This window comes from Pholis gunnellus (assembly GCF_910591455.1).
Source record: "Pholis gunnellus genome assembly, chromosome: 20".
In the NCBI taxonomy this organism is placed as follows: Eukaryota; Metazoa; Chordata; class Actinopteri; order Perciformes; family Pholidae; genus Pholis; species Pholis gunnellus.
The window spans coordinates 2,494,343-2,511,264 of NC_136547.1; the positions used below are offsets into that span (position 1 = coordinate 2,494,343).

Consider the following 16,922-nt stretch of genomic DNA (forward strand, 5'->3'; position numbering starts at 1 on the left):
CTTCCAGAAAGAGCACCACACCGATGAAAAAAGTCCCCAACATATGCAGAAAACTACACTCGCCTGCTGTTGCCTGCTATAGTATGAACCAGTGGGTAGTGCAGTTGGAATGTATTGAGAGACGCACTAAGACATTGTTGGTTTGGGTCTGCACAAGAGATTTGTTGAAAGTTAGAAAAATTAGAATAACACCAGATTTTAACCACAGCCGAGTTAAAATATATTTAGTCATTTAATTTACATTACTTGCACTTATCTGGACTCTTTTAGATGATGTGTCTTGTCACTGTAAAAAAGAAAATGCATGTTATGTTTGTTTTATTTGTAGTTATTGCCTTATGAAATCTTCCCGGCACCAAACATAACCCTTTGTGTGCAAGTTCTAAATCTGAAACTGGGATAATAACAAAAATAAGAAATAATATCATTGTAATACATGAAACCATGGAACAGATCCCATTTAAATAAAGAAAATAAAGAAACGTCAGCCTGTGTACACACACACTCACCTCTGCTCCTCCTCTCACAGCACTGTGAGCTCACCTCCTTTCTTCCATATGTCCCTGTGTCTTCCACAGCTGTGTCTGTACAGATGGAGCCCACTGAGAGAAATACGTCTCACGAGCTCTGGGCCGTGTGACAGAGTGTGAGAAAACGGCTCTGCCAATGATGGCGGCTGCTACTCAGATCAACCCGTTACACAGCTCTTCTTAATTCTCTCTGTCTCTCTCTATGTGTCTCTCTCTCTCTCTCTCTCTCTCTCTCTCTCTCTCTCTCTCTGTCTCTCTCTCTCTGTCTCTCTCTCTCTCTCTCTCTCTGTCTCTCTCTCTCTGTCTCTCTCTCTCTGTCTCTCTGTCTCTCTCTCTCTGTCTCTCTCTCTCTCTCTCTCTGTCTCTCTCTCTGTCTCTCTGTCTCTCTCTCTGTCTCTCTGTGTCTCTCTGGCCTTCGTCTCTACCAGATCACAGTAACGGAGACGGTGCTGTTCCTGGTCCAGTACACGTCCAAAGAGTTCGACCGCTCAGAGAAGACGGTGGCCACGGGGGACTGCTGTTACCTCAACCCGCTGGTGCGCAGGACCTTCCGCTTCCTCGGTGAGTCTCCGGCTAATGTAGTTCTTAATTACTGCAAACCTGCACGACATTTTGTACTGCTCTGTGCATCTACTCTGATGCATTTTTCTGATAACTATGATCACAGACACTCCTCCACCTCTTCTATACTGAAAGGGAGGTGGACTATTTTTCTGTACTTTTCCTCCTACAGTCCAGAGGAGAGCCTCTCTAAATGTGCTGCAGGGGTTGTTTGTCTGTATGTACTGTATGCCATCCCTGGAATAGAGAAGTATTTACCTCATGTGTTTCAGCAGCAAGGAAGTACTCCAACTAGGGATGTCCCGATCCAGTTGTTTCACCTAGATGGAGCTGCACAGTGCACACTTCAAGTACATTAAAGTTAGTAAAACCAGTCTGATGTGTATGCATGACAATTTGACGGCTCTGCATTGCGTCAAGAAAAAAGTTTGCCAGCATCCAGGCTGTTCCTTAATGAACGATATAAATACCAAACCCTTTGTGTAGTCTTCTCTGCCTTGTCGCTGTCTCTGGGGAATTGCTCTCTCTCTTTACAGTTTTCCTCCAGTGTTTGTTGCTTATAGGTGCAGTCTTTGTCTGAGTTATCTCTATAAACAGATTCTGCACTCATATGTAGAATCTTTAGGCAGCTGCACAAAATGTTGGTATTTGAAAGTGTTCTGGTTTGCGTTGGCGTTGGCGTTGGAGCCGTCTGTGGTTGAATGCAGGCAAACAGTCTGTGTGGAGAGCAAAAGAGGTGGAACGCATTGGCTGAAATGCAATCTGTGAACCTATTTATCAACTGAAGATGATTTGGCTCATAAATGGTTTAGAATTAGCTCGTAAACTGGCTACTTTTGTACACGATGTCTCTCAACTCTCACAGACTCACATCTCAAGTTCCTAATGGGACTGTAAACAATGAGGAAGTCTTTTCCCCGTCAGCCACACCGGATCCCCAGAACTATAACCTGAGTTACCTGAAAGCTGTCTTCTGCTGAGTATTTTACTTTCATCGACGGTACTTCTTTTGCACGGATTACATGAGTAAAATACTCTGGTTGGCTTTTTGCCCGCGGGGCTTTTGTTGCTCTTGCAGCGGCGTGGTGAGTGTGGTTGTCCTCTGTGAAACACCTGCATCACAGGTGACAAACACAAGAGACTCTCGCACTAAGCTGACAGTGACACTTACATTCGGTAAATAACATACATAAACAGTCTCATACCTGATTTGTGGGCGTAGCCTCATGGGGCTCAGCAGATTGGAGAGATTCTATTTCTAATATCTGAGCAGTTTTTAATTTAAATTTATGTTGATTCAGACAAACAAAGCAACAATCAGCAGCTTTAGTGATAGTCTGTGAAGAATGTATTATTGTACTAATAAGTTTAACATCAGAGGTCTTTAAAGTTTTCACCATGGATACAGCTACTGTAACACAAAGTAAGCTAGTGTCAAGCTAGCTAGTTGTTGTTTCCACCCTTAGACTGTATAGTGGATTGTTAAAGGGACGGTACCTCCCAAAATCAAAAAGACAGCCTTCAACATGTAGTCCTATTCACTGATCTAGATTGTTTGTAGGCAGTAGGTGTGAGTTGCAGTGTGGGAGACATCAGCCATTGAGATGTGTGCCTATTCTTAAATGTAATGGAGCCAGATGCACTCGGCTTGTGATGCTCAAAATGCCCCAAAAAATCCATTTGAAAAAACCCAATGACCCGTTTACTTGACATAATCCACAGACCTTGGTGTGAGCAGTTTCATGGAGGAACTATGTTTGAAAGGAAATGAGCGACACAAGCCGAGTGCCACAAAGTGCCATTATATCAGGTAGAAAGGCAGACATCTCTACGGCCGATATCTTCAATACTCAGGAACTCCCACCAAAACAATCTCCACTGATAAAAAGCACTACAGGTAAATACGTAGTTATGATTTTGTGATGGGCTGTCTCTTTAAGGCCTCTAGTCCAATTCAGATCATTTTGCAAGGATCCTCAAATCCAACTTTATTCGTTAATTACATCACGTTCATTTATTCTTTCTCATTTGATTTACTGTACTCTTTACTTATTGCTGTAAAGCCACCTGCAACACAACGGGGCATCATGCAAGAACCACTCGCATTAACAGATGTCTTCTTAAGTGGCATGTACAAGAGATAGAGGCGTCATATTCATCTGTTTTCTTGGCGTTAGTACGTCCTCGTGTACTGAAGCAAAACGACTGCCACATTCTCGACTGCCTCCCGTTTCAGTCACGGAGCGCTTCATTCCTCTTCCTCTCTGCCACAGTTCAGCTCTGTTGTGTCACGGTGTTGACAGCTGAAGTAATATTTTTCTCTGGTTGCCTGATATCACTACTGACACTGCAGAATGTTTGATGTTTTCATCTACGGATTTCTAAAAGAAGATTTTTCGTGAAGGAAACCTGGCCACAGATCAGTTACAACAGGTAGCCCTATGAAGATGTTTAGTGCCATGTATTCTTATGATTCAATCTCACCAAAGCACTCATGCACAGGTGGTATTCATCAAGATGAAACAAGTGAATTATGGCAGCACAATGTGCAGTTCATACGATCTACTGAATAAAAGTCGTACAAGCAAACCTAAAAAAAAAAATACAAGTGAGGTTACAGATAATTTGAAATTGTACTTGCATGAGGCAAATGGCTATGCAGGTTTCATATCTGAATGTCTTTTGATATCTTATTTTGACTTTTCTTTTCTGTGCTAATTCTTGACAATAACGTTAACAAACACGCACGTTTGCACACGTGTTAACACCATCGTATTTGCTTTTGTAAGCGTGCTTCTAGCTACACGCAGATCCACAAGTTCCAGTTGAAGATGCATGCAGATACACACGTACATGTCGGAAGATAAACCCTGATGCTTTTCCGCATGAAACACACATATTCACACATGCACATGCTTACAGACTTGCAAACATGCACACTTGCATTGATAAAATAGCAAAATATCGCCTTGACTGCTTTCTGATGAAACACACACACACACACGCACACTTTGCAGCACAGCGTTGGCCTCTCCTTGCCCTCTCTCTTGCTTAAGTGAGAGCAGGAGATAAGGCTGCAGAAGAGGATTATTACCTAGATCCCCGAGGGGGAATCCACTTTGTGGCCCCGGCTTTGCCCTCGCATTTACACATCCAGCATACCATTCACGCTACTCCTTCATGTTAACAGGCCTTGTCTTCCAGGCTAAAGCTCCTTTCATCCCAGAGAGACTCATTGGAATTGGTTATCATATATTATACACTGGTACAGTGTTGTATCTGAATAAGGCTTATGTCTTAGTGTTAATTGATGCAAGTTTTAAAGAGCGCTGTGCGGTGTACTGTCCCTGCAAAGCAGAGTGAGGACGATAAAGTGCTTCAGCTGCCGAGGTTCCTTTTTCTATCTTTGCGTTCCGTCAGCAGCGATGGAGCACCACAGTAAAATCCCACCGTCCCTGCTGGAGGAAGCATTCATCAAAGAAATATCTGCTAATCAAGTCTCACTTTACCCTACAACACAATCAAGAAAGGTTGTGAAACGGAGAATTAAATGGCCACATTGGCCATGCTTAAGTGCGTTTGATCGGTGATGAAATTGAAACGATTGTTCGTTCTCGAAGAAGAAGTTTTGTGGAATTATCTGAGAAGTTTAATCAGTTGCTCTGACTGAAAGGCATTTTAATATCAGAATATAGCATGGTATGACCATGTTTATGACCATGTTTATGACTTGTTGTGAATTTTCCATGTAAAGTATATGGAGGAAGTCCAAAAGAATGACATCATAGAAAAAGTAACCAAGATGAATTTCCTGTGAAGGGTGTCTGGGCTCACCCCTCAGGTAAGCTTGAGTTTGTCATAAAGAGAAGCAAAAAGTGACAATTGTACAAATGCAGAAAGAGGCACACACTTTCAAACAGCCTCGCCTTGAAATAATTCCTAGTAGAGCTAGTTGGTTGGCCATGAATCGGACATCAGGAAGATGTGGAAGAAGCGAGTTCACACACTTCATTTGAAGTTATCTGTACGATACCTCCTCATTTCACTATAAAAACCTCAATAAGGAGGCATGTGGCTGGAGGGAGATCACCAGCTGAATTCTTCCTACTTGCTGTTGGCTGTACATATTGTATGTCATTTCCAGTAAATATCACAATATAAAACATGTGTTTTCTGGTAACTGCTCCAGCCTGATCATGAGTTTGTTTACATGACGTAGCGATAGACTTGCTGTTAGGACACAGTGTCCATCTGTCTGTGGCCGAGTTCTCTGACCTTACGGTTGTTCTCGTTCAGCTTGACTCCTATCATGTGGTGCATACATACCTTCTCTACAATTGGAGTGTCTTCGGATCCCCCATGAAAAACTGGAGGACATAGTGGAGAAGGACATCTGGACTACTTTACTAAATGCCTGGTCAGACCAGGCACAGATAAGTTGCCTAGAAGCTTGGTGACGTTGCAACTACTCGCAGTGCTAGTTGGTGAACTACTCCAGATGAAATGCTGATTTCTCACGTTTTAATCAGCCAGGAGCATGCTAGTGTTATTCTGTCACAGTAGGTCTTCACACAGTTTATTCAGGAGACCTAGAGGGATATTTATGCAACTGATTCCTGCCTTTCAACTAACCTTGTGTTTATACTCTGGCAGAGGAAGGTTGAGTGAAGCAGGAATGATGCACCACTGCTAATACGTGGTCATGAGGTTTGTCTTCAAACCCTAGGCCACTGTGACGCCCAACATTTACAGAATGCAGACGCTCATAACTCTTTTGTGCAATGAGGGATTATTAACATTTCATTAGGGCAAATTTTCACTTTGACCTCAAAGTAAAATGGTGTTGATAACGTAGATAAACAATTGGTAGGTTTGTAACCTGTCTGATCATTTGTCTGTTAGTGGTTCTTGACCTCAAGAATTTTATTCTAGTGATGATCAGAGCAACTACTTTGGGGAGTAAAATGTAAGATGGCCATAACTACAACAATTTCCTTCAAAAGTATTTTTAGAGGAAGATGCTGAAGACATACTTCACCTTTCCCATCTGTGGCCCTTTTTTCAACTGAGAGAAGTTGGAGATGGAGAGAGAGATGGAGGCGATTGTCTTTTAATGTTATTGGGAGGGGTGCGAGTGTTCCTCTGTCCTTTAACTTAATGCTTATGGCTCACTGAAGCAAACTGCATAATAGGTGCAGCCCTTGCTTCACAATACCAACATCAGCTAATGGGTCTGTGGCGAGCTGTCAGTGCCTCTTTACAGCAGCATTAGCAACAGCAATTATCCCAAATTACAAGGCACAATTTAGCATACACAATCTGGAAATCCCATTACATACAGTGTGTCTGCCTGTGTGTTTTATGGTGCAGTTGATCCATGGCTATTGATAACTACTTTTGGCAGGCTTGTTGGCACAGTGCGAGAGCACCAATGAATGAAGGGACTCGGCTGCACTGTGTTGAGCCATTCGGTCTCCCTGCGCTGCCGCGCTCCCGTGTGAGGCTAAACGCTGTCGCTCGCCAGCATCTCTCTGAGCCCTGGAGGCAAAGGCCTCCTGAGTTGATTGGACTTACATGTGGAGGGATTTGTGTCAGGGAGATCAGGGGGCATTGGATGTTAGACCTGGAGGATGTTATAGTGACTTGTCTGCCCTGCAGTGCTCAACCTGCACCTGCTGGTAAAGCAACACCGGAGCTGAGTGCCTCCCATTCACAGCTGAAGATTGATTGGCTGAGGCTGTGATGTGCAAGCTACTCCTGGAATTAATTGGGAACCTGCTGTTTGTTTCTTGAGGGCTAATCTCTTGAAGTTGTAAGAATGTAATTTGCCATAAAGACTTTACAACCACATAATGCAAAATGATTACGACAGTATTATAGTGTGTTTTTTGTTGTTGTTTGCTCTTACTCTCTCTCCCTAAGTCCGGCCCATTACGTCTTTTGAAATGAGACAAAATGTTCAGTATGGCGTCTGAACGCAGGGGAAGAACCAGTATTAAATCCACATTGGGCTTCGGGTCTGAATTTGCGTGTGCCCTGTGAACCTGTTGGATCGGATAATCTCCTCGTCATTCCTTTAAGGTAGACGATCTGTCAAGGATCCGACTAAAAACGCCACCGGACACAGCAGCAGCTGCCTAAGCCTTCACCACAGTATCATGAGTCGGTGAAAGCCTGGTTCCTCTTGGTTTTTTTATTTTCAACAAAAGTGCTCGGGGTTTGTTGATTGTTTGTTTCTGAACTATTGAGCAGACAACCGATAAACACCGAAGTAGAGTATTTTTTGTTGATGACCTGAACTGAGTTGTACCAGAACCTTGTTAATCCCAAAGTGGAATTTTGTGCTCCCGTTATAAACTGGACTGTTGCAGAGGAACTGGGCTGAATTATGAACAAGCCTGTTTTCTAACCAACAGTAAGGTAGATTGCCTTTATCCTTTGTGGGATACCTTTTTGGTTTCAATTTGATCAAACCGCTACATTGTAGCGTAACCACATTAATTGGTACAAAATATAAAGGAGAGTGAGTATTTATGCTGAGTAACATAATTAAACTTGTATTAAATTCACCTCGCGCACCACCCATTAAAAAGGGAAACGATAGCCAAATAGTGAATTTAGTCTCAATCAGTCCCGAGCCCTCGACTCTTAAACAGTGACCATAATACTTCACACACACAAAATACTTAACCTCTTTATCAATGAAAGGTATAATGAACTATTAACTACACACACAACGACTAACAAATGAAAATACCAGTGAATGAATGAATGTTATGATGAATGAATACAGCGTTTGGCCACCATGAAGATGAACACTTCAACATTAAGCAGTTAAATTGAACTAATGCCCCACTCAGCAGCTGAGAGATTGTTGTGAAGTAAAAAAAATATTTCTATATTGACCTTAGGTCTACCCTAAAATTCCTACTTACTCTTATTCTATGCTTCAACCCAAATATCACAGGAAAAAAGTAAAGATGTTTCAGATGGCCAGGGGTAAAGTTTTGTTGGAGGAGAGGGGGAAGTGGGTTGATCAGTACCAAATCTTCCATGGACCACTGGACCACTGGACCACCACCCCTGGACTGCTCGAGTTTTCTCAGTTGCGATCGCTCAAAAGTGACGGCAGCTTATTGCTCACTTTTATTTTGTTAGAACATAGACTGGATTTCTTTGTTTCTTTCTTTCAAGGTTGGCTGGGGGCCGGCCTCCAGCACTTCTGTAGGGCTCGGGTATCCAGCTGAGTTCTAGGGGAGCAGGAAACGAAGCATGAGAATGAGGAAAGAGACAACAAGAAGTCTTTGGGGCTCCCCTGTTTTTAAAATCTCTGTAAATGGGGCAGTGTCTGATGCTAATGGTGCAACACTTTACACGTTTTTCATTATTTTGCTTTGGCAGAATCAAGCTTCATGAATACTATTCAGAGATCTGCAGCCACTCAGAAATATATGAAGCTGATTTGTTTCTGTTTGAAGTCATTTCGCTTTAGGCTTGCAGTCTCATGCTGAGGAGGTGTTTATTCAATCTCTTCTTGAAGGCATGAACACTACTTGATGGGATGTGTCTGACATCAGCAGGGGGAGGGCTGCCCATGGTGTTACAGCAGAGTGGAGATAGCTCCCGTCAAGGCATTTGGTGTTAGCCCTGCGGTGGTAACCTCCTGGTGGTTCCACCTGGGAGCCTTGAGGGTGGCAGTGCTTTCAGGTCTGCTGGATAGGTTGGAGTATGCATTTTAAAAAGAACAGTGGCTGCACGATCGTTCAGCTTGGTGTTGGCACGATCCTTTCGGGCATAGTCCTCAACAAAACCAATGACCTTTAGTGCCTTTGTCTAAATGGTATCTATCTGCATGAGAGTGGATTGTGAGGTATTCATCCAGGCAAGGCAGGAGTACTTCATAATACTCCTGACCTGGGTTTTGTAGATGTTGGCTCTGCCTCTAGGATCAAGCTTGTAGGCCAACTTCTGCAAGGCTCCAAGGTGTTGTCTTGCACATTCACAGATTTTAGATGGAAGGTTGGTCCACTGTAGTTTTCTGTCAATGCATAGTCCTAGAACTTCCATCTGGTTGCTGAGCTGGATCTTAGTGATCCCAAAGAAGAGATCAGGGCAAGATGCATTCCTCTTTCTAGGGTCATAGCCACAGTCGCCCTGGTCGCCCGCCAATGAGGTGGAACTTCCTGTGTACGGAGTGAAATCTCTCAACAGCCTTACGTTTTGTGATAATGAGCAAATGTTAGCCTGCAAATACACTTTACCAAACTACCAACATTCCCATTTAAAAAAAAGAGCAGAACACAGCCTATTTTTCACACTTTTCAATGGAATGCATTTTTGCATTACTTTGGAACCTTCTGACCTCAACAACACGTTTGGCACAAATAGCTGTGTTTCCAGAACAAAGGGACACAATGGCGAAGAGTGGACGACGATATCTACTCGCCACGGATGCATTTAGTGAAAAACTCACAGTGAAGATGACACAACCCGTCCACACAGATGGTGAGGCAGATGGGGGAAACCCCCAGCTGTGTTTAGTATGTGCCATCACTGCCCATTTCAAGCTGAGAGGAGGCCTCTCTTTGTTTGCTTTCATGAGAACTTCATTCATTTTACTCACAGTTCATTTCAAGATCTTTATCTGGAACTGTCAAATACATGTAGTGCGTGAAGATATACAATATGTCCTTCTGCAATGTCATTTAAGGTAGACGTCTAAAGTAGCATCAGCATTAGTGCAAAGCCGTTACTCTTCCACCCAGAGTGCTTTGCTGTGTCCTACAGCTGTCATACAGAAGCTGAATTCTTTCAGCCCAGCTGCTCCCAGAACCCTCTCTTTGGTGTTTCTCTTGCCTCTCTTTGCTAATGTCAGAGTGTGACATGTTCCATGTGCGTGCTCGGGCTGCGTGTATGCGTTTCCGTGTGTGTCTGTGCGCCCAACTGTGTGCATTCATGTGCATCGTGTAGCGCATGCTTGCACATGCTCGTTGCCAGAGTTTACATCTGTCGGAGGGCAGTGCGGCATCGTGTGAGCCCGGCCATCTCTCAGCTCTCACAGCTCACTCCCCTTTTCACTCAGGCCTGGCGTTGCTTTGCATAATGACTCACAGGGGCTGCACTGTTTGGGGAAGATTAAATTTAGAACACAGCCGAGGGTCGTGGCGCTCCCTCACACTCTGTGTTTTTTTACCTTCATGCATTTCAAGGCTTGTTGAACTTTAGATTCAGTGGCATTATGTAAAAGAGTCAACATAATATAAATATTAAGCAGATGTGAGGCTATTCCTTTAGGAACACAAAGCACTGTTATTTTACACAGTACTATTGTATTGATAAGGACTTAAAATGTTGCATATCGGCCCCTCTGTATAAATCTTTAAAAAAAGTAATTCCCAAGTTTTCAGAAGCTACGTGTTTAGATAATAACACCAGTGTGGAAAGGAATAGTGTAAATTAACACTCGGGGGCACATTTTGTGGCTCTTGCTGCAAATAAACCTGCACAAATAAGACAAGAAGAAATGCAAAGGGTGAAATGCACCCCTTACTGCTCTGCATAGCAATCAGCATCTGGGTGCTCCTGTGTTATTTGCACCTATTTAAATGAGGTAATATGCGTTTGGTACAAAATTGGCCCCCTTCAATGCAAATCAGCCTTTCAAAACAGTCCACAAATCAGAGCTAATAGCCCCACGCAGTTACAGTGAAATTACTATTAGTCTGAGAGTTGGTGGTAAATTAAGCACATTCATAAGGACTGTGTAGTCAAACTCATTTATTTTGGAATGGCAAATTAATTTAATAAAGCTTCCCTACATGTCAACTTTAAAAATACATGATTGAATTTATTTTTAGAATACAAGATTTAAATAATCAATAAGGTGACGCTGCTGTGCCTCGTGTGTAAGTCTCTCTCAATGGGAAGACGCACTAAGCGTTTCTACTGCGGTGGGATCGCTGCATTTATTTAATAAACTCAATAAAATGTCTTAAAAGACTCTTAGAATGTAATTCATAATTTCTCATTAATGATGTATTATTTCACCCACCCGCATGTGTGTGCTCTGCTGCAGAGAGGCGTTCATGGGCACAAAGAAAAGAGAGGAGAATCGACTCACAACCAATGCATCTCTACTTTGCCACATGGATCATTGCAATCAGATGAAAAAAAGGGCAGATTGCACTCAGCTGCAAACGTAATGCTTTTACGCTGTAACATCATCAGCGTAATATCTTTGGAGAATCGGACCCTGAGACGGAGCAGATAATGGATGCACAGTTCGTGGTGCTATCAGCCGCAGCAATCCGTTCTTTGTCAATTCGCCCCCAGACATTTGCCATTTGAGATGGATTGATCATTAATCATAGCGCCGTGAATTCTTACAGCCTTTGCTGACTTACTGACTAGATATTGGACTCCAACCAAGCAGAGCTTGCATGACGTAGCGATCAACTCTTCAGCTCCACCTGAAAGCATCAGATTTTCTGAATGAACGTGAAGTATCTCCAAAAGAAAAGAACACAAACATTTTGTCGGTGGATTTTAAAGTGCAGTTGTGGTGACTATGTTGTTGCCACTGCCATCTCCATTCTTGATTTTACATATGAATCACCAAAAGCCTGTGTTGTTTATACACACGACAGTCTGTCACAGCAGCTAAGTTCACCGAGCTGTCCTCCATAATCAACGGGCGACAGTCCCACAGAAGTGCCCTGCCTCCCTCTCCACCTCTCAGCATTAACGTTTGATAATCTCTGTCACTCCTCTGCCAGTAAGAGCAGCTTTCAAAGTGTTGATGGCGGCTGAACGCACCACAGCTCTGCTCTTGACAGTGTGATTCCACTCGGCACAGAAACGTCCTTCCAACGTTCCTCTGGTGGGGTTTGACCCGCCTCCCAAGGTTGCTCCGCACCATGAGCGCTCTTTGAACATGTTCTAATCACTATCTCTCAGAATGGGAATCTTCCACGCTCATTGCTGCTGCTGTGTTTCTGCATTTAAAAGCTTGAGTTTGATCGTGGCAGTTTTTCCTCCCTCATGTGTTCATCCGTATCTTGCTTCACTTTGTTCCAAACAAACTAGACACATTCATCAGTTCCTGTGTCAGAGCTCCACATTAAAATGTGTTTGGTGAACTTTGAATTTTGATACAGCCAAGTGTTTCCATAAAAGTAATGAATCGATATTATTGTATTTATTGAAATACTGCAAACACTAAAAATAAGGATTGTAATGTGTACATCTTATTGCTATGACAATGTGAGCAAATGTATTTACAACCCATCATGCTGCCACCTGATGTGTATATTTATGTTCTTTGATTGATAACTGAATACACACATTATTAGAATTATTAGACTGCAAATCAAATGCATGTTATGATTAATAATGGTAGAGACCAGAATGTACAAAAGCCCCTCTGAGCGCTCCCCGGTCAGTGGTGTGAAACCTCGGGCTGCGCACGGACACGTGCATGAGGCTTATTGCTGTCACACACTTTTAAATGGACTTAATGAACTGACAAAGTGCACAGAGTTGGATACCAGCACAGCGGTTTCAACAGCTTTTGAGCCGTTAAATCAAAAAACCCGGGCTGACGTGCTCATATACATGGTCTTAAATACAGATCGATAGGATCGCAGATTTATCATAAAATCCTGTGGTTGGTTCGGTTGCTTTCACACCACAAACAAACCACGTTTTCAGGCGGTCTCACTTCGGCAGTTGATCACCAGGGTTTCGATTGAACCACAAGCCCAAAGGGAACCCAAAGGGAACTAACGGGGCAAACGGACCGGAGTTCATTTTAACCGGAACCAAACACTGTGTGGAAGCACTTATTCTTCAAGACTTGTAGAATTCCCCTCATATGTGAAGCTGATTTCTGAAAACACCTGTCTGCTCTGAGCACATCCACTGTCTCTCTCTCTCTAGCACACACTCGCTACACACACACAGCCCTGTCTCATACAAATTATTATATACATTATATCACTGAATAATGAATACACACGTTATTTATTTAATTGTTTCATCACATCTTCATAGGCACCAGTCAGCCCGGTCGTGTGTGATGTCTCCACCTATGGTGTGTGTGTGTGTGTGTGTGTGTGTGTGCGTGCGTGCGTGCGTGTGTGTGCGCGTGCGCGTGGGTGTGTGAGTGAGAGAGCGAGCACACAAGGAGTCTGAGATACTGTGATAACTTCCTGACTGACTGGGCCGTTCATCCCACTGCAGCACTGTGGAGATGTTGGCACCAGATCAAAGAAGAGGTGCATTGCTTCAACCCTGCTCACCCTTCAACACACACACACACACACACACACACACACACACACACCAAGACAGGAGGATGAAATACATCCAACAAGCATGCGTGGCTACACGGCTACAGCGTGGCTCTGCAGCAGATCATGGTGTTGTTTGAAGCAGACAAACTGGATTAGATTCATGCTCTAATAAGTAAATTCAGTCGTCCCTCTCTGTGCTCGCAAAGCCAGACAGGGTGGAGGGAGGGCGGAGTGCCCCACGTTCGTGTCGCAGAAAGTGGGACAGCGCCGGAACCGTGCGCCATGCGGCGAGCAAGTCACACAACGCCTGGACAAAAGCATTTTGATGCTTGTTAGGAAAATGGACCTGTCAGCATCTGGAGCCTCAGCCCCGCTCCTCCCTGTGGCTGACGGGAAGCGAGCGAGTGGAGGCGAAGACTTAAGACATTAAAAAACAAGAACTCGTGCGAGAGACGATGAAAAGGCCTGCCTTGCTCCACAGCCGTGACGCCTCGCCGCCCATTTTCACTAGTGTCTCGCAGCTAAAAGGCGCTTCAAAGCTCGGGTTAAATTAGTTTGCAGCAGCACAAACACTTGACAGTGATTGGAAAAAGCTGCTATTGTTGCACTAGCACATAATGCAGCCTGGAAGTGTGTGCGCGTGTGTTTGTGGTGAAACCCTCTCTCCATGTGTGTGTGTGTGTGTGTGTACGATAGAGTTGTCTGACTAAGCGCCCGTTTGGTAATACAGTGTGACAGAGGGCCGGGCTCTCGTAGGAGGGAAGCAATTATTCCTGTTAAAGCCCTTCAATCATGAGACGTAAAGCCTGGCTGGTTTGGTTCAGAGCACGGAGAATGGACGGTGGCACCTGGGTGACTGTTACACACAGCGTGTGTGTGTGTTTGGTACGGGTGAGGAGCAGGGATTGAGTTCCTGGTACCTGTCTAATGCGGCACGAGGTGTGAGGATCAGCAGGTCTCTGCTGTGGGATGAACAGGCGTCTGGTGTTGGAGGGAATCTAAGACAAATTGCTTGAGTGATTTATGTCCCGTCCTTGATGTTTTATGAAGCACTTTGCCAGTGTCTCAACACGATGTGTCTTTTTTTAGGAGACTGGTGAGAGGAGGGACATACGGAGAGAGGAAGCACTGTCTCTGAGGCTTCTGTTACAGAATGGAATATTTCACATCTGTTTTTCATTTGTTATTTTACTCAGCAGTGCATTTCTAAGTGTCTTTATGTGCATAGACAGTGACACAGAGGAATCCATTACATGTACTTATTCATTCCACAAGATAACTCTTGGAGATTTAATGTTTCATACAAAGCAAGATGAGGATTCTCAGCCTGTGTAGTTGGGTGACTATGGATTTGAGATTGTTAACAAAATGATATCTAAAACTAAAGGGTAACTCTGTGTTCTTTATCTCACATTAGAGAGAAACGTACAGGTTTGAAGAATGTTGTAGTCGTTCATGGTGGAACAGCTTCGGAAGAAAAATATGATATAATCTCTTGTCTAGCAACAATATTTTGTGCAGATAAGTGAACATAAGAATAAAAAAAGTGCTGACCCATGCTATTTTACCATGTTAAAAATGGATGCTATAACATAATGTTAAGAGTATGTATTTTGTACAAAATCTTGGTTTTCTTTTAGTTTAGCTTATTTTTCCCAGAATTCCAAGAGCTTTAGTAACCTTTTTTCTTGGTTCTATGTAGAAGCTCTGGAATGCAGACATGTAGTCTCTATAAAGGTGTGTCAGTGGGAGCTGCGTCTGCCTTCAGAGTGACCCCACTGAGGTCAGAGGCAGCAGCCGGGAGAGACAGAGAGGATGCTGCCGCGCTCATTAACGTGCACGGCTATCTTAACAGCGCTGTCTCAGGTGATTGTGACTCACCCTGTAACAATGGCAGTCATAGAAACCTCTATAGGAAAACAACTCATGAGCTCATTTTACTGGTTCACTGGATTAAACATGCTGACATCTGCAGGAAACAACAGATCAATTAACAAAAATGGCCTTGGAGCAACATCAATTTCAAAATTGGATTTACCGGTTCGAGCCAATAGTGATGTTAAATAAGATGTCGATTATCTAACCATTCCCTCCGCGGGAAGATTTCATGACAGTAGGACAAAAACAGTGACCTGTTCCTCCTTGCTGTCTGAAAGTACCTTAATATGACATCATATGAAAAACTGTTTATTTTAGTACAGGTTTTGGTTTAGTTTTAGTCTTTTGACAAAGAAAGGTTTTTGTAAAAAATGTTGTCATTTGATTTTGGGTAAATTTAAACAAAAGCTTAAGGGATTCAATTCATTTCTATCATGTATTTTATGTCTCCTAAGCATTTTGTGGCCATCTTTGTTGGCTACAGTAGTGATATTTTTTTAGTGAATATCTAGAAGACATTTTTTAGAGGATTTAGAAGATTTTATTCCTGAAAAACAGGACCAGGAGATGTATAATTTCTAATCTGCAAATAATCTTATTCAGGTAAATATCTTTGTCTAGGCTGATGGATCTCAGTAGTGAACTACTACTACTCACAAACATTCTGCTGATGCAAGCTTCATCTGTCCCATGCATCCCTCTTAACATCTTCTTTTCTTCCCAGGAGTCTACACCTTCGGCCTCTTCACCGTTGATATCTTTGTCAATGCGGGCCAGGTAGTGACAGGAAACCTGGCGCCCTACTTCCTGACGGTCTGTAAACCCAACTACACAGCACTGGGCTGCCAGCAGGCCCTGCGCTACATCAGCCACCAGGAGGCCTGCACCGGAAACCAGGACGATATCCTGCGTGCCCGCAAGACCTTCCCATCCAAGGAGGCCGCCCTCAGTGTCTACGCTGCACTCTACCTGGCTGTGAGTTATTCTTCTTCATGCATCTGGGATTGTGAGAACTGATCAGACGAGTTGGCCAAACTTATGTGGAAAAGAAAACAAAGGGGACGGTAAAATTATGACCCAAACTGTCCATTGTAAACAGTTTAGAAGAGCCACTGTCTGCCCCATCTTTCATCTGTACTCACTGAAGTTGAGTTTTCCTATGCAATAAGAGAGAATTAGAAATATTTCACTTAATATTTCAAATATTTCACAGTTTGACCCCCAAATAAGCAGTTTAGTGTAATCTGGACAAACTTGTTTTTACTATTTCTGATCATCTGACAGCTCGTAAGCAGGTAGTCAAATGCTGTGAACATCATTATGAATGATTAACAACAAAGAGCTAGAGCTAAGAGGAAGGCTAACTGTTCCCCCTGCTTCCAGTCTTTATGCTAAGCTAAGTTGATTGCTTCCTGGGTATAGCTCCATATTTAGATATGAGAGTGATCAATTTGAACATTTAACTTTCAGAAATAAGAATATTTCGCAAAAATGTGGAACTACTCCTTTCAATTGCCTTTGAAAAGGGATGGATATTTTGTGTGAAGCTAGGTTAAAATAAGTCACAAATGTAACTATGGTTCTGTGAATTCCTGGATGACGGCCACATGGAAACCACATGGATATGTCTTCTCATGCTCAGGCGGCAACCTCTGAAAAG

The 16,922-nt window shown here is 43.2% G+C and overlaps 1 protein-coding gene across 1 annotated transcript in view; it reads left to right on the top strand.

Annotated features, from left to right (window-relative positions):
* LOC306712455 (phospholipid phosphatase-related protein type 5-like) overlaps positions 1–16,922 on the top strand; it is a gene marked incomplete at both ends in the record, with an annotated part of 70,101 nt that overhangs the window by 26,246 nt on the left and 26,933 nt on the right. Inside the window, 2 exons of the mRNA XM_079181752.1 lie at positions 959–1,091; positions 15,987–16,237. Coding sequence (XP_079037878.1) covers positions 959–1,091; positions 15,987–16,237 — 384 coding nt within the window. The remainder of the gene's footprint in view (positions 1–958; positions 1,092–15,986; positions 16,238–16,922) is intronic.